This window comes from Chiloscyllium plagiosum, chromosome 38 (genome assembly GCF_004010195.1).
Source record: "Chiloscyllium plagiosum isolate BGI_BamShark_2017 chromosome 38, ASM401019v2, whole genome shotgun sequence".
In the NCBI taxonomy this organism is placed as follows: domain Eukaryota; kingdom Metazoa; phylum Chordata; class Chondrichthyes; order Orectolobiformes; family Hemiscylliidae; genus Chiloscyllium; species Chiloscyllium plagiosum.
In genome coordinates this window covers 21,504,373-21,530,301 of record NC_057747.1, presented here as the reverse complement: position 1 = coordinate 21,530,301, position 25,929 = coordinate 21,504,373, and the positions used below count along the sequence as shown (strand labels likewise).

Sequence of the window (25,929 nt, the reverse complement as noted above, 5' to 3'; positions counted from 1 at the left end):
AGCGATAATATCACTAGAGCATCGCGTCCCCATAACCTCGATCTCTTCAAGGGAAAGCTGGATGTGCATATGAGGGAGAAAGGACTAGAAGGTCACATAAATCTGTTGCGATGGAGCAAGACATGAGGTGGCTCATGTATCAGCGTAAACACCAGACCTGGATTCATTTGCCTCTTTTTGTGCAGCTGGTTCCACATCATTCTGTGCCACTTATTTTTCCAACGAGTTCCTTCCTTCCTTCCCTGTGCAGCAGTTTTGTTTTCTCTCACCATGCGTCTCTCGCCTTCCCCTCAGGTTATACTCCTGCTTGGCCAATGGCAGTGCCGATGAGTTCCAGCGAGGGGAGCAACTCTTCAGAGTGCGGGCTGTCAAGGATCCACTGCAGATCGGTAAGCTGTTGCTTGGCAACCTCGTTCCCTGTGCATGCCATCTCGTAAAAGGCCGCCTCATGTAATGGGCCATTTCCGGTTTAACAAATGGGCGAAGGGTTCAGCGGGAAGGCGACCGTGGTCGGTTTGTAGAGAGATCGCGTGTTGTTTTACAGGACCCGGAGACTTTTTAGATGGGAGGGAAAATTGGATGGAGTTATTACTTTCCCAACAGAGGGAGCTGAAGGGATGTAATTTTAAAGGTGTACAGTTATCAAGGGTCCAGCTGGAGTTGGACAGAAAAGGGCTGTTCCCCTGAGCGAGTAGATTACTAACCAGAGGGTAGAAATTTCCAGAAATTGCAAGCTGGAAGATTGGATGAGATAACTCGATTGGGCAGCAGAGATATGATGGGCTGATTGGCTGCTTCCTGTGGTATGAGTTATCTTTTTTTTAATCAGTCTCTTGTCTCTCTCTGCTTTTTAACCTAACTTTTCCCCTTGCTTTTTGTTTGCCTGGTTTGTATTGAGAGGTTGGTGATTCTGAGAGAAGGAGGGACTAGCCCGGTGTGTTCACAGCATGGTCTCCTCGACATTGGAGGGAAGACACGCAGGCTGGGTGATGGACTTTGTGGAACACCTATGTTCTGTCTGTAAAAACGACCCCAAGCTTCCAGTTGCCTGTCAATTCAATACACCCCTGTGTTGCCAGGCCGACATCTCTGTGTCGGGTATGTTACAGTGTTCCAGTGAATAAAAGCTGGAAGAACAGCATTTCATTTTCCGCTTTGGGGATCCTGCAGCCTTCAGGACTCGGTGTCAAGTTCAGTAATTTTAGGGCCTGAAAACCTTCTGTGTCCTTTACCAACCCCTGTATTCCCAGACCCTGTCATGACATGAACTGCTTCCAGAACAGCCTATCCATTTTCACCTACTTAGGGTTCACACGATCAGCTTTTCTCTTTCGCTCACTCATTACCTCCCTTTGTCTGCGGAATTGTCACCCTCTCTCTCCACGTTCCATCTCTGTCTATCTACTCACTCCATTTCCCCCCACCCCATGCTCTGTCTTCAGCATATATACCACACTCTCCTAGCTACTATCAGCTCTGAAGAATGGTCACTGCACTTGGATCATTAACTCTGTTTCACTCTCTGTCTACAGATGCTGACAGACCTGCTGAGTTTCTCCAGCAATTCCTGCTTTGGTTAGGGACAGCCCTGAAGTCATACAGCACGGAAACAGACCTTTCGGTACAAGCAGTCCATACTGACCATAAACTAGTCCCACCTGCCTGTGCTTGGTTCATCTGCCTCCAAACGTTTGTTATTCATGTACTTACCTTTTAAACGTTGTAATTGTACCTGCATGCATCATTTCCTCAGGAAGTTCATCCCACCAAGAACCACTTTATTCTTTTTGACTCTTTCTCCTCTCACCTTAACAATATGCCCCCTAGTCTTGAAATTCCCCCACCCTATGGAAAAGGCACCTGCCGTTACCTTATCAAACCCCTCATGATTTTAAGAGATGGAAGAACAGATTGAGCAGCAGATCTTGGAAAGGAGCAGATGTAGACAGAGTTGTTGTTATAGGTGACTTCAACTTCCCAATATTAATTGGGTCCTCCTTAGCGCAGATAGCCTGGATCCCATTTTGTCAGGTGTGTCCAGAAGGGATGCCTGACTCAATATGTAGATAGACTGACTGGGGGGAGGCCATATTGGATTTGGTGCTAGGCAACGTGTCAGATCTCTCTGTGGGAGAGCATTTCGGTGACAGTGACCACAACTGCCTCACCTTCTCCATAGCCATGGAGATGGATAGGAACAGACTGTATAGGAAGGTATCTAATTGTGGGAGGGGAAATAATACTGCCATTAGACAGGAGCTGTGGATTATAAATTGAGAACAGTTGTTCTACAGGAAATGCACAACAGAAACGTGGAGGCTGTTAAAGGAGCACTTGTTGTGAGTGTTGGATAACTTTGTACCACTGGAACAGGCAAAGAATGGCAAGGTGAATGAGCCTTGGATGACAAGAGCAGAGGAGCTTCTTGTCAAAAGGAATAAGGAAGCAAAGATCTGGCACAGTTTTAGAGGATTACAGGGTAACTAGGAAAGAACTCAAAAATAGACTGAAGAGAGCTAGGCAGGGGCACATTAAAGCCTTGGCGGGAAGGTTTAGGGAAAACCCAAAGGCATTCTACACGTAGGTGAGGAATAAGAGAATGATCAGAGAGAGGGTAGGGCTGATCAGGGATAGTGGAGGGAACTTTTACCTGGAGTCTGAAGAGCAGGGGAGGCCTTAAGTGACTTCTTAGCTTCAGTATTCACTAGAGAGAGGGACCTTGCTGATAGTGTGAACACCATGGACCAGGTTAATAGGCTTGAACAGATCGATATTAAGGAGGTGGATGTGCTGGAAATTCTGGAAAGGATTCTAGAGATAGGATTTATGACTATTTGGGGAAAAAAAACTTTGATTAAAGATAGTCAGCATGGCTTTGAGAGGGACAGGTCATACCTCACAAGCCTTATTGAGTTCTTTGAGGATGTGATGAGACAAGTTGATGAAGGTTGAGCAGTGGATGTGGTGTGTATGGATTTCAGTAAGACATTTCATAAGGCTCCCCACGGTAGGCTCATTCAGAAAGTCAGGAGGTATGGGATACAGGGAAATTTGGCTGTCTGGATGCAAAACTGGTTAGCCGAAAGAAGACAGCCAGTGGTAGTGGATGGAAAGTATTCTGCCTATGGTCAGTGACCAGTGGTGTCCCACAGGAATCTGTTCTTGGGTCCTGCTCTTTGTAGTTTTTACAAATGACTTGGATGAAGAAGTGGGAAGGCGGGTTAGTAAGTTTGCCGATGACACAAATATCGGTGGTGTTGTCGATAGTGTCGAGGGCTGTTGACAGGATGCGGAGCTGGTCTGAGAAGTGGCAGATGGAGTTCAACCTGGAAAAGTATGAAGTGATTCATTTTGGATGGTCAAATTTGAATACTGAATACAGGGTTAAAGACCGGTTTCTTGGCAGTGTGGAGGAACAGCAGGATCTTGGGGTCCATGTCCATAGATCCCTCAAAGTTGCCACCCAAGTTGATAGGGTTGTTAAGAAGGCATATGGTGTATGGCTTTCATTAACGGGGGATTGAGTTTAAGAGCTGCGAGGTTTTGCTGCAGCTCTAACGAACCCTGGTTAGACCACACTTGGAATTTTGTGTCCAGATCTGGTCGCCTCATTATAGGAAGGATGTAGATGCTTCGGCATGGGTGCAGAGGAGATTTCCCAGGATGCTGCCTGGATTGGAGGGCATGGCTAATCAAGAGCGGTTGAGTGAACATGGGCTTTTCACACTGGAGAGGAGAAGGAAGAGAGGTGACTTGATAAAGGTGTACAAGGTAATGAGAGGCATAGACAGAGTAGATAGCCAGAGACTTTTCCCCAGGGCAGAAATGGCTGTCACAAGGGGTCATAATTTTAAGGTGATTGGAGGCAGGCATGGGGAGATGTTAGAGGTAGATTCATGCAGAGAATGGTGAGTGCGTGGAATACACTGCCAGCGGTGGTTGTAGAGTTAGATACATTAGGGACATTTAAGCGGCTGCTGGACAAGCACATGGACAGCAGTAAATTGAGGGGGGTGTAGGTTAGATTGATCTTAGGTTAAGATAAATACTTGGCACATCATCATGGGCAGAAGGGCCTGTACTGTGCTGTACTGTTCTATGTTTGAAATATGTTTATAAGGTAGCCAGATTTCTTGCTGTAGTTATGCCCCTGTTCTGTTGGCCATTTAATGGCGCTTTTATGTGCCCTGTCCAATAGTAGCTGTTATTGTAACAGCCAGCTCTGCATTGCCTCTGATCTGACACTGCATCTGATAGTTCTCCATGATCAAACTCTGGAATGCAGAGTACCAATCCATTTTCAAGTTCCACTGAAACAACATTTAGAAGGCTCCTTTACTCTGTCTACGGACTTGGTCTGAATGTAACCTTCCACACTGGCTATGTTGTGCAGTGTCATATATCAGGGAATCTGATGGAGCTCATGATTTGTTTGAAACTTGCTAAGCCCTCTGTCTGTTAAGCTACAAGTGATATTGCCAGTGCAAATCAACTACTGCTTCCAATAAAACCAAGAACTGCAGATGCTGTAGGTATGAAACAAAAAACAGAAATTGCTGGAGGAACTCAGCAGGACTAGCAACATCTGTGAATATTAGAGTTAAGTGACCTATTTCTGAAAAATGGTTCATTAGTTTTGAAGATCTTTGGAATCGCACAAAAAAATTGAGTGGTGCTGCATGCCTTGATTTCTTCAGCCCTTAGAGTTGTACAGTCATACAGCACAGAAACAGACCCTTCAGTCCAACACCTTCATACTGACCAACTAAACTAGTCCTATTTGTCTGCATTTGGCCCATATTCCTCTAAACCTTTCCTATTCATGCACCTGTCCAAATGTCTATTAAAGTTTGTAACTGTGCCTGCATCTATCTTAATAATAACAAAACTGTCCACAGTGTTCTGCCACATCTCAAACTGCTTTTGGCTTTACGAATTGTATTGATGGCTGCCAATGGATAGTTAATCTACTCTTCATGAAGTTGCTTGAGAGGGGCTCCTCCTCTTTTTGTGTTTGTTCTTTCCTTAAGATACTGAGCGAGGCAAGATCAACGGGAGTGAGTGTAGAGTCTCCACACTTCTAGTGAAGCCAGGCTAGTGCATTAAGAAAGGTTTTGAATTATAGGTTTCATTTCAACAAATTTGCTGGTTCACTGAAGGAAATGCTTAGACCAGGGATTTCTAACGGGCCATTGTGTAAGGAGAAAGTGAGGACTGCAGATGCTGGAGATCAGAGCTGGAAATGTGTTGCTGGAAAAGCGCAGCAGGTTAGGCAGCATCCAGGGAACAGGAGAATCGACATTTCGGGCATAAGCCCTTCTTCAGGATTAGCCCTTCTCCACCGTGGTTAAAAGGTAAAATCTCTACCTTCGTGTTGAGTACCTCAGCTTAGAGTCATAGATGTGGAGGTGACAGTGTTGGACTGGGGTGGACAAAGTCAGAAGTCACATCACACCAGGTTATAGTCCAACTCCTGATGAAGGGGCAGCGCTCTGAAAGCTTGTGATTTCAAATAAACCTGTTAGACTGTAACCTGGTGTCATGTGACTTCTGACTTGGAGTCATCGAGATGTACAGAATGAAAATAGACCCTTTGGTCCATAAGCCTTTCTTCACATTGTGTAAGGAACCAACACATGTGCACACACAGCCTCCAATGAAATTGCTTCACATTTGGAAAACATTAGCAAAGCTGTTTGTTTGCAAACACCGACTTTGGGTGATTCTTCACGAAGCATTGGCTGTATAGTGCTCAGAGCTGAAGTGCTCCCAGTAGCCATGGCACAGGGTTTGGAATCGCACATTATTTTCTGTGGCTGCTATCCACACCATGCTGGTTATGTCATCTCGTTTTCAATCTGTGAGGGTTTTGACAGAGGCTGCCTGTTTTCCTGCCCGTGTTTGTCATGAAGTCACACAGCGTGGCCATCTGTACTTGGGTCACTGTTCTCCCTGCACTTCCCAACAAGTGTTACAGTGTCCTGCTGTTCAGTTAGCCTGACTGGTACAGGGCTGGCCTCTCCTAAAATCAAGCCAATTCCCCAACACCATCCACCCACCATTTGACAAGATGGGCTGCCTTTGGTTCACAGTTCAATTTAATTTTTAACTCCACCATGGTTAAAAGGTAAAATCTCTACCTTAGTGTTAAGTACCTCAGCTTAGAGTCATAGATGTGGAGGTGACAGTGTTGGACTGGGGTGGACAAAGTCAGAAGTCACATGACACCAGGTTATAGTCCAACTCCTGATGAAGGGGCAGCGCTCTGAAAGCTTGTGATTTCAAATAAACCTGTTAGACTGTAACCTGGTGTCATGTGACTTCTGACTTGGAGTCATCGAGATGTACAGAATGAAAATAGACCCTTTGGTCCAACTCGTCCACGCTGAAAAGATGTCCTAAACTAATCTAGTCCCATTTGCCAGCATTTCACCCATATCCCTCTTAAACCCTTCCTATCCATGTACCCATTTAGATGCTTTTTAAATGTTGCAATTGTACCAGCCTCCACCACTTCCTCTGGCAGCTCATTCCATATACACACTACCCTCTGCGTGGGAAAATTACCCCTCAGGTCCCTTTTAAATCTTTCCCCTCTCACCTTGAACCTATGCCCTCTAGTTTTGGACTCCCCTGCCCTGGGGAAAGACCTTGTCTATTTATCCTATCCATGCTCTTATGATCTTACAAACTTGTATAAGGTCACCCCTCAGCCTCCGACGCTCCAGGGAAAACTGCCCCAGTGTTTTCAGCTTCACTCTGTAACTCAAACACTCCAATCCTGGCAACATCCAGGTAAACTTTTTCTGCACTCTTTAATAATTAAGTCCTCTGGGTAACACAGCTGATTTCCATTTGGTCTGAGCCAAAAGCAAGCCTTTTCTACAAAGCAACCCATTGAGCAACTTTAAACCAAATGTCACCTGCTTTGTTAACAATCTGCATTTGCAGACTTGCTTTTGCTTGTTGTTTGCTCCCTACTTGCCTGGATGGACATAGATCAAGAAACTTGGCACCACCCAGGACACAAGCATCCACTCCCTCTGACACCGACGCTCAGTAGCAGCAGTGTGTAACCATCTACAAGATGCACTGCAGAAATCCTGAGACGACACCTTCCAAACCCATCCAGAAGGACAAGGGCAGCAGGTACATGGGAATGCCACCACCTGCAAGTTCCCCTCCAGGCCACTTAACACTAAGGTAGAGATTTTACCTTTTAACCACAGTGGAGTTAAAAATCAAATTGAACTGTGAACCAATGGTAGCCCATCTTGTCGAATGGTGGGTGGATGGTGTTGGAGAATTGTCTTATTTTTAGGAGTGAAGCCAGCTCTACACCAGTCAAGCTAACTGAAGAGCAGGACACTGTAACACTTGTTGGGAAGTGCAGAGAGAACAGTGGCCCAAGTACTGACTTGGAAATATACCTCTGTTCCTTCAGTGTCACTGCGCCAGAATCCTGGAATTCCCTCTCCCCCAGCATTGTAGGTCTACCTACATCACATGGTTGAAGAAGGTAGCTCACTAACACCTTGCCGAGGGTAATTAGGAATGGGTGGTCAATGCTGGCCCAGCCAGCGACACCCGCATCCCCTGAATGAATAAAGAAAATATCCATTTTCCAAACACTGAACAGGAACTACATGTTGAGTTGACAATGAGCTGTCTGATGCAGTCACAGCTGACTGACCTGTACTGAGCACTTTTTTGGAATGTAAGTAAGACCCTATTTATCATCAATAATTGTTCCCTGGTTTCAGAGCTGGTGCTAAGTGTAGTATGATGAGAATGCGTATGTTCATGATATGATGTACATGATACCAACAATCACATGCCATTGACATGCTGAGAAAGGAGTGGACTAACTGTACAAGAGATCTGTAATCCAAAGATGAGTAACTCTTACTTTAATATCATTACATACAGACTAATTAGACCTCGCGAGCGGCCGGCAATTGTTGCTCCTAATTAAAGCTGAGGCAGAGATGCAGCAAATTCGGAGAAAGAGCACCTTAGTGTAAGATAGAGTCTCTGAAATGTGGGACGGACTACAGACGCTCATCATTGTAGGCAGAATGCAAGAGGACTGGGCAACAAGTGTGGGGGTAGACCCATCCACAGTGTTATTACAAACCAGGACATTTTGTTGTAAAGAATGGAGCATGATAACAAGAAATCCATAAAAACGAAAGAAGCGTGGAAGATGGGCCATTCAATCCTTCAAACCTGCTCTGCCATTCGTTATGATCATAACCTGTTCATCGAGCTCAATATTCTAAATTCCCCAGCCCCCCCTCCCCCCCAATATCTCCTGATCCCTTTCGCCACAAGCTATATCTCCCTCCTTCTTGAAAACAACATAATACTTTGGCCTCAACCATTTGCTGTGGTAGTGAATGCCACAGGCTGATCACTCTGTGGGTGAGGGGATTCCTCCTCTTCTCAGTCCGAAAAGGTTTATCCCTTATCATTAACCTGTAACTCTGGATTCCCCTACCATTTTTCCTTGATTCATTTGTGGGATCTGGGCGTCACTGGCTGGCCTAGTTGCCCGAGGAACATCCTTCCTGCACCTAACCTATCTGGTCCCGTTAGAATTTTAAACAGTTTTATGAGATCTCATCATTCTTCTGAACTCCAGTGAATACAATCCTAACTGACTCAATTTCACCACATGCATCAGTGCTGCCATCCCAGCAATCAGGTTGGTGAGCCTTCATTGCAATCCATTTATGCCAGAATATCCTTCCTCAAGTAAGGAAACCAACATTGCATGCAGTATTCCGGGGGTGGCCTTGTTGTACCTGTACTTGAACCATCTCCCTCTGAGGCCAACATACAGTTTGCCTTTGTTACTTCCCGCTGCACCTGCATGAGACACCCAGATCTTGTTTATCAGCATCAGGCCATAGAGATGGACTGCACGGAAACAGACCTTTCAGTCCAACCCGTCCATGCCGACCAGATATTCCAACTCAATCTAGTCCCACCTGCCAGCACCCGGCCCATATCCCTCTCTAAACTCTTCTTATTCGTATAGCCATCCATATGCCTTTTAAATTCTGTAATTGTACCAGCCTCCACCACTTCCTGTGGTAGCTCATTCCATACACGCGCCACCCCCTGCATGAAAAAGTTGCCTCTTGGGTCTCTTTTATATCTTTCCCCTCTCACCCTAAACCTATGCCCTCTAGTTCTGGACACCTCGACCCCAGGGAAAAGACTTTGTCTATTTACCCTATCCATGTCCCTCAATTTTATAAACCTCTATAAAGGTCACCCCTCAGCCTTCGACACTCCAGGGAAAACAGCCCCAGCCCATTCAGCCTCACCCTATAGCTCAAATCCTCCAACACTGGCAACATCCTTGTAAATCTTTTTGGAACCCTTTCGAGTTTCACAACATCTTTCCGATCGGAAGGAAACCAGAATTGCATGCAATATTCCAACAGTGGCCTAACCAATGTCCTGTACAGCCACAAAATGATCTCCTACTCAATACTCTGACCAATAAAGGAAAGCATACTAAACGCCGCCTTCACTATCCTATCTACCTGTGACTCACTTTCAAGGAGCTATGAACCTGCACTCCAAAGTTTCTTTGTTCAGCAACACCCCCTAGGACCCTACCATAAGTCTTGCTAAGATTTGCTTTTCCAAAATGCAGCACCTCACGTATATCCAAAGTAAAACTTCATCTGCCACTTCTCAGCCCATTGGCCCATCTGATCAAGATCCCGTTGTACTCTGAGGTTACCTTCTTCGCTGCCCACTACTCCTCCAATTTTGGTGTCATCTGCAAACTTACTAACTATACTGTTCTATGGAGAACACATATAGTTGTATGTAACTTGGCTTTAACTTTAACTCAAAGTGTCTGATTTATAGTAGGCTACAAGTTAATGAGAATGAAATGGAATGTGCAAAGTTTTCCTAAATTTCCCTTTGGATAATTTTGTGTCCCCCTTCCAGGATGTTTGGATTTTTGTTCAATGGCAACAGTGATACAAGGTTGTTTCAGATTCAGTCCAAGATGCATAGCGATGTCTAGAAGGACAGCGAGGCAGAGAAAGGATTCTGGAACTGGAAATATAGGTTGCTGAATACACAGTCAAGCAATTAGGTACAGGTTGTACACAACATCCAGGGTTGGAGTAGTGCAGAGATCCTGGAGGACAACATAGCTGGGGTCAGGACTATAGACTAGAGGTCAGGGTTGCAAGGACAAGGAGGAATTGGAAACGGAGGATGACAATTTGAAAGTGGGGGTGGGTGCCAGACTGGGAGACAATGCAGGCCTGTTGGACTAACCCACAAGAACCATCTCCCAACTTAGAGATTCCTACCCACGTGGTCTGACTGAGATTATGTCCTTGGCATGCAGCAAGTTGTAAGTGGAAAATAATTGAGCCATTCAGTTTAATAACATTAATTTTAGAGAGCAACTGAGCTGGTTATGATGGAAAATCGAAAGTGCAATATTTCTAAATTTAGCAGCAATTAATTTTTCCTTCAAAGTGCTTGCAAATGATGTCTGCAAATCTCCAGCTTGGTCCACAACTTCTGGAATTTGGAATGGTTTTCACGCCGGTCTCGTTTCCTCAAACATTGCGGCTGTTGAAAATAATGGCCTGTCGAAATAATTTTGCATTTGAGGGAGTCAAAAAAATAGAGTCAATAGTTCTGGGGAAAAGGCAGGAAAGTGGGTTTGAGGGTTATCAGATTAGCCATGATATCATAGAGTCCTAGAGGTTTACAGCATGGCACAGGCCCTTTGGCCCAACCTACCCATGCTGCCAAGATTTCACTACTTAATCTCGTCCCATTTGCTTGCGTTTGGTCCATAACCCTCTATACCTACCCCGTCCATGTACCTGTCTGAATGTTTCTTCAATGATAATAGAGACATAGAGATGTACAGCACAGAAACAGATCCTTCGGCCCAACCCGTCCATACCGACCAGATATCCCAACCCAATCTAGTCCCTCCTGCCAGCACCCAGCCCATATCCCTCCAATCCCTTCCTATTCATATACCCATCCAGATGCCTTTTAAATGTTGCAATTGTACCAGCCTCCACCACTTCCTCTGGCAGCTCATTCTATACACGTACCACCCTCTGTGTGAAAAAGGTTGCCCCTGAGGTCCCTTTTATATCTTTCCCCTCTTACCCTAAACCTATGCCGTCTAGTTCTGGATTCCCCGACCCCAGGGAAAAGACTTTGTCTACTTACCCTATCCATGCCCCTCATAATTTTGTAAGCCTCTATAAGGTCACCCCTCAGCCTCCGACGCTCCAGGGAAAACAGCCCCAGCCTGTTCAGCCTCTCCCTATAGCTCAAATCCTCCAACCCTGGCAACATCCTTGTAAATCTTTTCTGAACCCTTTCAAGTTTCACAACATCTTTCCGATAGGAAGGAGACCAGAATTGCACACAATTGTCTCGCCTCCACCACTATCTCTGGCAACCCTTTCCAGACACTTACCACCCTCTGTGTGAAAGAAATTGCCTCTATTATATCTCACCTTAAACCTATGCCCTCTAGTTTTAGACTCCAGTACCATGGGGAAAAACTGTCGGCTATCTGATTTACCTGTGCCCCTCATAATTTTGTATATCTCCATAAGGTCAGCCTCCTACGTTCCAGTGAAAAATGTCCCAGCCTATCCAGCCTCTCCCTGTAACTCCAGACTTCCAGCCCAGGTAGCATCCTTGTAAATCTTTTCTGCACTCTTTCTAGTTTAGTAATATCCTTTCTATAGTAGGGTGACCAGAACTACACACAGTACTCCCAATGTGGCACACTCATTGAATGGGTGATCGGCTGAATGGCCTATTTCTGTTCCGATGCCTTAAGGTCACATTGAGGCAGTTTTTACATTATGGTTTTATGTTCTAAGCAATCAAGTCATCAAGTTAAGAAACGTTCATTGTCACAGTTTATGTGATTGAAGACTTGCTTCAAGCTACGCTCTTCCACTTTAAAAACTTTATCCCATGTATCAAGGAATGATGTTGGATAGTCAAAGGTGTTTTAATATAATGCTAGCTTACAAATGAAATAAAGGTTATCACACCTCGGGGAGCAGTTCCTTTGAGTAGGTGCAGCAGACATTTACCAGAATAATAGAAGCGCGCTATTACAGATGCTGGAGAAACTCAGCGGGCCTGGCAGCATACGTGGAGAGAGAAACAGAGTTCACATTTCAGGCAGGGTGAACTGAGGAGAGGTGGAAATGTGACAGGGTTATTAGCAGCTGGATTGGAGCGTTGGGGAGGTAAGCAAGTGGAATGAAGATAAGAGAAAAGCTGGAGGGAGAGGAATCATTGTGATAGGGAACCAAAGACCGAAAAGGGGTTGGTACAAAGCATTGGTTCTGAGTAAATACTAAAAGCAGGAGAAAGGTCAGCTCTGAATGAAAACTAAAACATGACAATAAGATCCTGAGGGATGGGGCAGGGTGTTTGGGGGAGTGTTGGTAAATACTATTAAAATGAAGGACCCTCAGTGTCATAGCCAGAATAATACCTCGACCCCAAGGCTTAAATTGTAACGAGAGATTATGCAAGCCAAAATTGTGTTTCCTGGGATTTATAAAATTAAGGAGTGAATTAGTCATAGAGATGTACAGCACAAAAACAGACCAAATTGTCCAACTTGTCCATGCTGACCAGATATCGTAAATTAATCTCGTCCCATTTGCCAGCACTTGGCCCATTATCACTTTAAATCCTTCCTATTCATATACTTGTCCAGATGCTTTTTAAATGTTGCAATTGTATTAACCTCCACTACTTTCTCTGGCAGCTTGTTCTATACACGCACCATCCTCTGCATGAAAATGTTGCCCCTTAGGTCTCTTTTATATCTTTTCCCTCTCACCCTAAACCTATGCCCTCTAGTTCTGGACTCCCCTATCCTTGAGAAAGACCTTGTCTATTTATCTGATTCATGTTCCTCATGACTTTATAAACCTCGATAAGGTCACCCCTCAGCCTCCAATGCTCCAGGAAAAATAGCCCCAGCCTATTCAGAGTCTCCCTGGAGCTCAAACCCATCAACGCTTGCAAATCCTTGTAAATTTTTTCTAAACCATTTCAAGTTTATAGACATCTCTCCTATGGCAGGGAGACCAGAATTGAGCACAGATTTCCAAAAGTGGCTTAACTGATGTCATGTACAGCGCAACATGACATCCCATCTCCTATACTCAATGCACTGACCAATAAAGGCAAGCATACCACACGTCATCATCTTCACCCTGTCTACCTGCGACTCCATCTTCAAGGAACTATGAACCTGCACTCCAAGGTCTCCCTGTTCAGCAACACTCCCTAGGACCTTACCATTAAGTGTATACGTCCTGCCCTGATTTGCCTTTCCAAAATTCCGCACCTCACATTTATCTAAATTAAACTCCAACTGCTACTCAAAACATTGGCCCGCCTGATCAAGATCCAGTCGTACACTGAAGTAACCTTCTTCACTGTCCACTACATCTCCAATTTTGATGTTATCTGCAAACTTACTAACCATACCTCCTAAATTCACATCCAAGTCATTTATATAAGTGACAAAAAGCAATGGTTCCAGCACCGATCCTAGCGGCACACCACTGGTCACAGGGCTCCAGTCTGGAAAAAAAGCCCTTTACCACCACCCTCTGTCCCCTACCTTCAAGCCAATTTAGTATCCAATTGACTAGCTCCCCCTGGATTCCATGTGAATCTAACCTTATTAACCAGTCTACCCTGTGGAACTTTATCGAACATCTTGCTGAAGTCTGTATAGACAATGTCTGCTTTCATCAGTCCTCTGTGTCACTTCTTCAAAAAACTCAACCAAGTTTGTGAGACACTATTTCTCATGTTTAAAGCCATGTTGACCATCAGTCCTTGCCTTTTCAAAAACATATAAATCTTGTCCCTCAGCAACCCCACCAACAACTTACCCATCATTGACATCAGGCTCACCGGTGTCTAGTTCCCTGGCTTTTCTTTACCACCTTTCTTAAATAATGACACCACATTAGCCACCTTCCAGTCTTCTGGTACCTCACATGTGGCTATTGATGAAATTAATCGAAGGTTTCAAGGGGAACTGAGAGGATTGATAGAAACTATTATTTGCTGGCCGTGGAGTTGTGGACTATGGGATTTAATCTAAATGTTAGAGTTTTACAGCTCAGGGATGAAATTAGGAAATGTGTGAACACACGCAGGGTGATGGAAGCTTAAAACACTTTCTCAAATTGACAATTCATACAGAGCAATTATAAATCTTACATTTGAAAAGGAAAGGTTCTTGTCAACTAACTTTGAAAGATTATTGAATAAAGGCTAGTGCATGGAGTTAAATTGACAATCAACCATCAGTGGCTTGCTCCATTGACGTCTCTCTCAATGTTATAAATCCACAGAATAACCAGCATCTTATGCTGCCTCGATGGTAGTTTTTGTTGTGTATATTCAGTGCACGATATTTCAGCAAAGGGTGATCAGTTATTACTTCCTCATTGACTGCCCTGCCCATTGACTGTTTAGGGAGGCTCAGGAGTCAGTTAACTCAGTTGGCTGGTTGCCTGGTTTGTAATGCAGAATGATGCCAACAGCATGGGTTCAATTCCCACACCGGCTGAGGTTACCATGAAGGGTCCCACCTACTCAACCTCTTGCCTTAACTGAGGCGTAGTGACCCTCAGGTTAAATTCACTCCCAGGCGTGTCTCTGTAATGAGAGAGCAGCCCTATGGTCCTCTGGGACTAGCTTATTTTTTTAATAAAGAGGCTGCTTACTATATCTACTTTCAGCTTCATAAACCATCATTCTGGCGTATCTCTATGCAGGTCAGAAAATCTCTGTCTTCCCAACACCACTTTTAATTTGACTTTCTGTTCTATATTTAGCACTAATATCTTTAAATGCATGATCTCTTGATTTGTTTGTGGTAAACTACTACGCTCTTAGTCAAAAGGAAATATAAAATAAGCCACAACTGCGATACTGGGAATGTTACTGGGTGAGTAATTCAAAATCTGACTGATTTTTCAAAAGCTGTAGTTCAAATCCCGCAATTGAAATTCGAGAATTGAGTTTGAATTAAACAATGAAGACAAGTCTGTCAACAGAAATTTGGTGTCACTGAATGTGACTGTGACTGGATTGTCACAGATTGGTTCACCAATGCCTTTATTTTTAAGGGAGGGAGCTGCTGTCTCTGGTGTAGAACTGGAGCCAAATAATGGGATGATAACAGCAGTTTGAGCAGCATCTGAGGAGCAGGAGAATTGACATTTCAGGCATAAACCCTTCATCAGGAAACGTCGATTCTCCTGCTCCTCGGATGCTGCCTGACCTGCTGTGCTTTTCCAGCACCACACTCTCGACTCTGATCTCCAGCATCTGCAGTCCTCACTTTCTCCTCGTGGGATGATACCCCACTGACAACATCCAGAGGCTCTCCAATGTCCAGAACCAAGCTTGAGCAAGCCCTCATGAGTACTGTGGCTGCAGGAGTACGTCAGAGGCTGGGAATCCTGACTTCTGTCTGGGGACCTCCACCCTCCTTTGCAGGGCAGGAGTCTGGAGTGTGATTGAATGTTCTCAAGCATGAGTACAGCTCCAACAGCACTCTAGAAACTCCCAAACCATGCAGGGTCAGGTAGTCCACTCCATTGACATCTCACACAGCACCTGTTAAACATTCCCGACATCCAGCTATCTGTTGTGCCTCACTGGATAGTACTCCTGACTTTGAACCAAAACATTGTTGGTTCAAGTCCCACTCCCTGTGAAGATGTGAGCATGATATAGCTGGGTGCTGGCAGGTGGACTAGATTGAGTTGGGGTATCTGGTCGGCATGGACAGGTTGGACTGAAGGGTCTGTTTCCATGCTATACATCTCTATGACTATAACCCAGATTTGAGTGCAGCACTACTGAAAAGGTGCTGCATTGCTGGAGGTGTTGTCTTGAAGGTGAAAGGTCTGTGGGTTTGGCTTGATGGAGAAGCTGCTGTGGTGCTATTTCAAGGAAGAGGAGTTGATGATTAGATTAGATTAGATTCCCTACAGTGTGGAAACAGGCCCAACCAGTCCACACTGACCCTCTGAAGAGTAGCCCACCCAGACCCTCTTCCCTCTGACTAATACACCTATCAGTTTAGCAGGACCAATCCACCTGACCTGCACATCTTTGGACTGTGGGAAGAAACCGGAGCACCCGGAGGAAACCCACGCAGATAACGGGGAGAATGTGCAAACTCCACACAGATAGTCAGCCAAGGCTGGAATTGAACCTGGGACCCTGGTGCTGTGGGGCAGCAGTGCTAACCACTGAGCCACCATGCCACCTCTTTTGAAACTAAGAAACTAGAACAGTTCTTGCTGGTCAATATCCACTCAACGGGCATCACAAAAACTGACTATCTGCTCATTAGCATATTTCTGGTTGTAGAAGTTTGCTGCGTGCAAACTGATATTTCGTTTCTGAACTTTTTTTAAAAGTACAGCAAAAATTGTTTTAACTGGCACCTTAATCGGCTGGCAGTCTGGATAAACCGGCAGAAGTTATGTATCTCCAACACCGCGATCTACTGCGATGTCCCAAGTTATTTATGCTATAAATAAAACATAACAGTGATGTGTATACCCCATGCATTATGTAGCTGTTTCTTACTGTGAGTTTTTACATTGATGTTTAAGGAGGTGTGAGGATGCTGTGGCATAGATTTTTTTGAAGGATGTTGATATCTCGATCGTCAGGGTTTATTGCAGTTCTGCGTACCTCTTGATTATCCAAAATATTGATCAGCCAGCACACTCCTGGTCCCATCAGTGCCAGTTGATCAATATTCTGGATAATCAAGAGGTACTTCGGGGGCAGCACGGTGGCTCAGTGGTTAGCACTGCCATCTCACAGTGCCAGGAACCCGGGTTCGATTCCCCCGGCACTGATGGGACCAGGAGTGGGCTGGTTGATCAATATTTCAGATAATCAAGAGACACGCAGAATTGCAGTAAACCCCCGACCATCAAACCATCAACATCCTTCAAAGAAATCTATGTCACCGCATCCTCTCACCTCGGGTGACTGTGGAGTTTGCACATTCTCTCCATGTCTTTGTAGGTTTCCTCTAGGTGCTCTGGTTTCCTCCCTTAGTGAAAAGACATGCAAGTTAGCTGAGTTGGCCATGCTAAATTGCCCATAGTGTTCAGGGACGTGTATTAGTCAGGGGTAAATATAGGATAATAGAGTAGGGGAATGGGTCTGAGTGGGTTACTCTTCGGAGGGTCAGTGTGAACTTGTTGAGCCGAAGGGCCTGTTTCGACACTGTTGGGATTCTGTGATTCACTCGTTTTCTGGTTGCACAGCAGAGGTCGAGCCTTGGTATGCAGAGGGGCTGTGAACATCAGCTCGGTCTTACTTCATGGTTTACAAATCAATAATACACTCCATTGATCCCATTACGCATACTTCATCCCACAGTAGCTCATTTGAATACAACTGTGCAGCATGCATATCTCCCACATTGTACATTGTTAGGTTGTGGTGAGAAATTGTATTTGCAATGCTGAAGTGTGGACTGGCGAAAGAATGTCAGCCTAGCTTAAATCTGAACATTGTTACAGGCTTCATAAAAATGTGGAAAACCTCCTCCAGGACATCGTTGTCGCAAGTTTCTTAGAATAAAGAGCTACAGTGTAGAGACTACATTCTGCCAAAACCTGTACCCTCACCTCCATCTATGGCCCCAAAGGATCCTTCCACATCTGACAGAAATTTACCTGTACTTTGACAGAACATCATCTACTGTGTTCATTGCACCTGGTGTGGTCTCCTCTACATCTGGAGACAGGATGCCAACTTGCGGATGGTTTCAGAGAACATCTCTGGGGCACCTGCACCGACCAACCCCACCGCCCTGTGGCTAAACACTTCAATTCGCCCTCCCACTCCACCGAGGAAATATAGGTCCTGGGCCGACTCCATCAACAAACCTTAACTACCCGATGCCTGGAGGAAGAACACCTCATCTTCTGTCTTGGGACTCTCCAGCCACATGGGATCAATGTGAATTTCACCAGTTTTCCCATTTCCCCTCCCCCCCACCTTATCCCAGTCCCAACCTCCCAACTCATCACAGTCCTCTTGAACGGTCCTAGCTGTCCATCTTCCTTCCCATCTGTCCACTCCACCCTCCTCTTCGACCTATCACCTCCTCCCCCACCTCCAGCTACCTATTGCATTCCCAGCTACCTTCCCTGCAGCCCCAATCCCCCTCCCATTTATCTCTCATCCCTCTTGGCCTACAAGCCTCATTCCTGATGAAGGGCTTATGCCTGAAACATTGATTCTCCTGCTCCTCAGATGCTGCCTGACACGCTGTACTTTTCCAGCACCTCACTCTTTGATACTCATCTCCAGCATCTGCAGTCCTCACTTTCTCCAAAATATTCTGATGTCAGGGCACAATGGGGCCTTAAGTGTGAAGTTGAATTGTTACAGATGATCCTTTTGCCTGCAATCCAGAACGTGTGTGAAGAATTTTGTATTAAGCTGAAGAATCTATCATGAAACAGTGGACAATTATATGGGTTGGGTTGAGGAAGGAGGTGAGATAGCCTAACGGTATTATCGCTGGACTATTAATCCCGAGACCCAGATAATATTCTGGGGACCCAGTTACGAATCCTGCCATGGCAGATGGTGGAATTTGAATAAAAATCTGAAATTAGCAGCCTAATGATGATCATAAAACTATTGTGAATATTGGAAAAATCCATCTGGTTCACTAATGTCCTTTAAGGAAGGAAACTGCCATCTTTACCTGGTCTGGCCTACATGTGACTCCAGACCCACAGCAATGTGGTAACTCTTAATTGCCCTCTGGGGATGGTTCACTAATGCTGGTTTAGCCACTGATGCCCTCATCCCATGAATGAATTCAAAATAAGTAACCGGGTAATACTGAGGTGTATATTTGACTAAGATCTGCAATTCCTGAAGAATGTAACTGATTTAAATTTTTCACCTTTTCTGTTCAGAGTTTAAAGTGAATGAGTTTGGATTGATAAGATACAGAATATGCATGCCTGAAAATAGCAAAGTGTTGTCATGTAATCCTCTCTACCTGTTTTATCGTTGCTGCTCAATTCCAATCCCAGTGTGGTCTTTGTCTACCATAGCGTGGCAAGCTTCTTGGCATGTGCCATCTACTTCTCCAACTCTTGTACACTGGTCAAGTTCATTGTCTTTCGGTCTGCTTCACTCCCCCTCCCAGCTCCCTGAACAGACCCACTGTCAGCAGCAGAGGTTTCACCTCCATTGCAGTTCAACCCTGCAATCTGGACGTTGTGTGTCGTCATTGATGTTGATCAGCTAGTATTGTTTTCCGGGGATGATAGACAATGTCTTAAGATGCAGTGGGTAGTGGCCTCTAAGCCAGAAACACCAGGCTACAGTCCCACCCCAGGTCTTGCTGGTCACGTAAGTGCATTTGGAACGTCGCCAAACAGGCTAAGTTACTGGCCTGCAAATCCTACTAATGCAGGCAGTAAGAAAAGGAGTGATTGCTGGTCAGTCCTGATCAATATAATGGAAACAAAGTACAAACCTTTACCATCACAATTGATAGTTCCAGACCACAGCACCCACTGAAAGTGGGCAGCACGGTGGCTCAGTGGTTAGCACTGCAGCCTCTCAGCACCAGGGTTCCAGGTTCAATTCCAGCTTCTGGCGACAGTCTGTGTGGAGTTTGCACATTCTCCCTGTATCTGCGTGGGTTTCCTCCCACAGTCCAAAGATGTGCAGGTCAGGTGAATTGGCCATGCTAAATTGCCCATAGTGTTAGGTGCATTAGTCAGAGTGAAATAGGTCTAGTTGGGTTACTGTTCGGAGGGTCGGTGTGGACTTGTTGGGCCGAAGGGCCTGTTTCCACACTGTAGGGAATCTAATCTAATCTAAACGTGCAGAAGCATCAGGCAGTGAAGAAGGCAGACTATATGTTGGCCTTCACATATAGTTGGAGTACACGAATGAAGATGTCTTGCTGCAGTTATACTGGACATTGGTGAGGCCACACTGGGGTATTCTGGGCAGTTTTGGTCTCCTTACCTGAGGGAGAATGTTCTTGCTATCAAAGGATGGGTTTGCAGGACTGATTTCTGAGAAGATATTGAGTCAACTTGGATTTTATTCGCTAGAGTTTAGAAGAATGCTGGAGGTATCTCCTAGAAACCCATAAAAGTTCTAATAGCATTAGACAGGATAGATGCAGAAAAGATGGTCATCATTTCCTGATTAAGGGCTTTTGCCCGAAACGTCGACTCGCCTGCTCCTCTGGTACTGCCTGACCTGCTGTGCTTTTCCAGCACCATTCACTCGGCTCGATAAACTCCAGCATTTGCAGTCCTCAGTTTCGCCGCAGGTCAGGGAGTCCAGACCGAGGGTCATTGTTTAAGGATAAAAGGTAAACCTTTTCAGATTGAGTTGAGGGTGCTATGATGGCTCAGTGGTTAGCACAGGACCTGGGTTTGATTCCACCCTCGGGCGACTGTCTGTGTGGAGTTTGCACATTCTCCCCGTTGTCTGCGTAGGTTTCCTCCGGGTGCTCTGGTTTCCTCCCACAGTCCAAAGATGTGCAGGTCAGGTGGGTTGGCCATGCTAAATTGCCCACAGTGCCCAGGGATGCATGGGCTAGTTGAGTTAGCCATTGGGCACGCAAGGTAGTGGTTGGCATGCTCTTCGGAGGGTCGGTGTGGGCTTGATGAGCTGAATGACCTGCTTCCACACTGTAGGGATTTGTAGACTCTGTGAAATTTCTTCACCCAGAGAGTGGGGAGCCTGTGGAGTTCACTACCACAGAACGTGAGGCTAAAATGTTGTGTTTTCAAGGAGGTGGGCACAGCTCTTTTGGCTAAAGGGGTCAAGGGTTATTGGGGGAGGGCGGGGTGAGGGTATTGAGATTGATGGTCAACCATGATCGTATTGAATAGCAGGGCGGGCTTGAGGGGCTGAATGGCCTGCTCCTGCTTCTGTGTTTTTCTGGAAGCCGCGTGCAGGTGTGTGTGTTATTGCAGCAACACGCGGAGGGCCGAGGAATGGGTGGCGGGGGTATTCGGCTGAGTGGCTGTCGTACATCAGATTGCTAGCAGCGGGCATGGCGTTTGATCCCAGTTCGTGCTGAAGGTGGGTTCACGACCTCAATCCTGGTCCTGCCCGAGCTGGGGGTGGGGGGGGGTGGTGATGGTGCTGTTGACCTGACCATCCTCAGGGTGGAGGGAACCAGGTGGTATCCTAGCTCAGCTATCCAGTGAAATGATCCTTCCAGGGCTGAGGTTGTATGTGTGCCCTCTGTCATTCTGTGACCAGCCTGTGATCCTGCCAGTACTCTCTGTTTAAACCCATTTCTCCAGGACCCTGTTGTTGCACTGAGTGCCGTGCAATCTTGTTTCCTTGGAATTCGATCTTGGGATATAATGGTCTGGAAATGGAGCGTGCAAAATATGCACTGGCGCATATTTGTCTACAACATAACAGACGGGAGTTTAATGCTCCCAAAGGATCTGAAATTAGACTTGAAGGCAAAGAGTTTCAAGTGGCCTTTTCTACTGTAGTCATCAGTTTGTGCAGCCCATAACACTGGGTCAGAGCTCATGATTTAATATTAAATGCCACTACCTACCAAGAGTCATCAAATCACATTAATCTTTGATATAAATGGAAAGCTTAGCCTTGAAATACATTGTCTGACTCCAGTTAATTTCCTTGAGCACTTTGTAAATCATTTTGGCATTAGATTGAAAATCGAAGCTGCACAACCTGAATTTAACACAAAGGAGAATGCCCTGAGTCCAGTTTATCGTTGTGGTCCCTCTCACTTTAAAGTTGTGTTAACGTTGTCTGTTTTGTACGAGAAATCCGATGGACACCAACTCCTATTGCCTCAACTCTCAGTGCCAGGGACTCTAACCAATAATTATCCCGAGTGGCAAATAGTTCACCTGCTCCTCCCAGACACAACCATTTTGTTTTGCTGTTGTACAACCATATGGCATTGAAAGAATCCATTTAGGCCATTGTGCCATTGTAAGCTCTTTGAAAGGATTATTAAATTGGTCCCATCCCCTTGCTCTTCTGCTGTTTGCCCTGTAGATTTTTCATTTTAAATTTTTATCCAATTTTTGCCAAACATATTATGAACCAGCTTCCACTGTCCTTTTGATGAATGCATTTCAGACTCCCAAACCAAGTCTCTTTCCCCTGCAATGCCTCTGGGTCATTTTGTTTATTTTCTTCACTCTGTCCTTTCTGGTTACATAGCACTCTGCTACTGGGATCAAATTTTATTTGTTTGATCATATTTGTTTGAAGACCGCTGTTTAATTTCCTCCTCCTTTTCCTGCTTTAAGACAATTAGCCTCTGTTTTTCTAATTTCTCCAGATAATGGTCTCTGATCCCTGGTACAATTCTAGTAAATCTCCTCTGTACCCTTTACGAGACGTTGCTGCCCTTCCTGAGGTGTGGTGTTCTGAATTGACCCCAGAGTTCTGCTTTTAGGAACCTGGGTGGCTGACACCCTTCCTTCCTTTACAGCTCCCCCATGCCAACCAGGTTTCCCAAACTGAACCGATTCCATTTGGCCCACATCCCTTTAAACGTTTCCTATCCATGTACTTGTTTAAATGTTGCAATTGTAATTGCCTCTGCCACTTCCCCTGGCCGCTCGTTCCATCTGCACACCACTCTCTGTATGAAATTATTGCCCCTCAGGTCACTTTTAAATTTTCCCCTCTCACCTTAAACTTAAGTCTACTAATTACAGACTCCCCTATCCTGAGGAAAAGACCCTGGCTATTCACCTTATCCATGTCCCTTGTGATTTTATAAACCTCTATCTCCTATGCTGCAGTCTATCCAGCCTCTCCTTATAACTCAAATCCTCTAGACTCAGTAATAGCCTTGTAAATCATTTTTTTGACCTTTTCAGATGCGGGCTGAAGGGTGTGTTTCCTGCTGTACACCTTGATGGTTGGGGAGTCCAGAACTAGAGGTTTAGAGTGAGAAGGGAAAAACTTAAAGGGGACCGAAGGGGCAACTTTTCTACACAGAGGGTGGTGTGTATATGGAATGAGCTGCAGAGGAAGTTGTGGAGGCTGGTACAATTACAGCATTTAAAAGGCATCAGGATGGGTATATGTATAGGAAGGGTTTAGATGGATATGGGCCAAGTGCTGGCAAATGGGACTAGATTAATTTAGGATATCTGGTCGTCATGGACGAATTGGACCGAAGGGTCTGTTTCCGTGCTGTATATTTCTATGACTCTATGAACGCAGGGGGTGTATATGCTGTTTAAAGACCTTGAGAATTTTTTTCCCCTTCTCTGAAAGAGCTTAAATTGTGTATGTAAGCATCTTCCAGATGGGGCCCATGCAGAACAAAAAAAATGGCTCATCGATCACTCAATCAATCTTTCAGAAAATTTGAGTTTTTCCAATCCCTGCCGGCTTTTCATAAATGATGTATATTTGAAACGCAGTGTTGAAAATTTTCCAATGCCTCAATACTCTAACGTAGCTGCAATTTAGCATCATGTGCCACTTTGTAGCATCGAAGGGTTCTTTTTAAGTGCTACTAAGAATGTAATTAAATACCTACATGAACAGATGATAATCAGTGATTCATCGGTGATCATTCAGATAAAGTAGTGAACAAAGTTTTGTAATTTTGTAAAGTTTGTGTGTGTATTATCGCATGAGCACTGATCAAATCTCGCTCCCCTTCCCCAAAAACAGGATTTCATTTGAGTGCCACCGTGGTTCCTCCGCAGACTGCTCAAGCTAAAGGGGCGTTCAACGTGGCTGTGATGTTTGACCGATGTCGGATAACCTCATGTAGCTGTACCTGTGGAGCTGGGGCGAAATGGTGTGCTCATGTGGTCGCTCTCTGTCTCTTCAGAATACACAACGTGAGTATGGTGGAAATTTTGATGTTTGCTTCAATGTTTTAAGTCTGGATAGAAGCGGGGGATATTTTGGCAAATTGCATTTCCCACTGGTGCAAGCGAGTCAGGATTTTGAAGGAATGATGGCTTTCTCTTCAACCAATGAACACAGGTTGGAAATTCTGTCAGTAGTGAATCTCTTTTGCCCCAAGCTTTCAAGAAGCAGTTGAGTTGTCCCCTGCCTTGCCCTGCAGTAAGAACCCGAAATAGCAATTTTCTTGTGTTCAGATCTGCGAGCATACCCTTTTTATAATAATTCTGTGATATTCTTTATCGTAGAGGGCTGTCTAGGCTGGGTTGTTAGTATGTTAAAAGCTGCAGATTTGTATTCAACAAGGGAATTGGAAAAAATACAGGAAAGTCGAATTGATAATTATCCGATCAGCTGTGATCTCATTGAATGATAGAGCAGGCCCGCTAGGCTGAATGGCCTACTCTACCTCTGTATCTTATTCTTAGAAACTGCTGGCACAGCCAACAAGAAGGCTGCAAAGTAAATTGTCACTTCTCTTGAACACTCCGACTTTTCATGCCTTAATTCTTCTGAGAAGGAAGAAATGTAGATTTAACTTCTGTTATTTTATTTTTATCTTTTTTATATTTCCACGAGTAAAAACTTTATTATCCTTTTCTACTTCCTTTGTCCCCAACATCTGCATAATTAATTAGTGTTCTGATTCAATTCAAATGGACTTTTTGTTTCCTCAGAAGGGCTTCTCCTCTAGATGACAGACAGCAACTTGCATTTGCGTAGCGCCTTTTCAGTGTAGCACATTGTCTCAAAATGCTCAACAAGACGGAGGGTGGCTAATGTTGTGCTTTTATTTAAGAAAGGCTGCAAGGAAAAGCCTGGGAAAATGGATTAGTCAACCTGATGTCAGTGTTGGGTAAGTTGTTGGAAGGGATTCTAAGAGACAGGATTTACGTGCATTTAGAGAGGCAAGGAATGATTAGGAATAGTCGTCATGACTTTGTGCATGGGAAATCATGTCTCTCAAACTTAATTGAGTTTTTGAGGGTGTGACCAAGAAGATAGATGAGGGAAGAGCGATAGACGTTGTCTATGTGGACTTCAGTCAGGCCTTTGAGAAGGTTCCACATGGTCGAATGGTTAGTAAAGTTAGATCACGTGGGATTCAGGGGAGCTTGCCAATTGGATCCAAAGTTGGCTTGATGGTAGGATTCAGGGTGTAATGGTGGACGGTTGATTTTCAGATTGGAGCCCTGTGTCCAGTGATGTTCCACAGGAGTTAGTGCGGTTTGTCACTTACATTAATGATTTGGATGAGAATATAGGTAGTGTGGTGAGTAAATTTGTGGATGATACCAAAATTGGTGGTATAATAGAGAGTGAAAAAGGTTATCTAAGATTGCAAAGGTATCTTGATCAATTGGGCCAATAGGCTGAGGAGTGGCAGGTGAAGTTTAATTTAGATAAATGTGAGCTGTTACAAACAAAGGCAGGATTTATACAGTTAATGATAAGACCCTGGGCATGTTGTCAAATAGAGAGAGACCTAGAGGTTCAGGTACATAATTCTTTGAAAGTTGCATCACAAGTAGATAGTGGTAAAGAAGGCATTTATCATGCTTGTCTTCATTGCTGAGAGGAGGGCTGAAGAAGGGCTTATGCCCGAAACGTCGATTCTCCTGTTCCTTGGATGCTTCCTGACCTGCTGCACTTTTCCAGCAACACATTTTCAGCTTCATTGCTGAGACCATTGAGTATGAGAGTTGGGATGTTATGTGCAGTTGACAGAACTTCGGTGAAGCCACTTCGGATTACTGTGTACAATTCTGATTGCTCTGCTATGCAAAGGATTTTATTAAATTGGAGAGAGTTCAGAATAGATTTACAAGGTTGTTACTGGGATTGGTAGGTTTGAGTTATACGGAGAGGTTGGATAGGTTGGGA

At 44.8% G+C, this 25,929-nt stretch overlaps 1 protein-coding gene across 1 annotated transcript in view; it reads left to right on the top strand.

Moving 5' to 3' along the window:
* Window positions 1–25,929, top strand: part of zswim8 (zinc finger, SWIM-type containing 8) — a 194,682-nt gene that overhangs the window by 65,771 nt on the left and 102,982 nt on the right. The window contains exons 4-5 of the mRNA XM_043679075.1: window positions 295–389; window positions 23,806–23,978. Coding sequence (XP_043535010.1) covers window positions 295–389; window positions 23,806–23,978 — 268 coding nt within the window. The remainder of the gene's footprint in view (window positions 1–294; window positions 390–23,805; window positions 23,979–25,929) is intronic.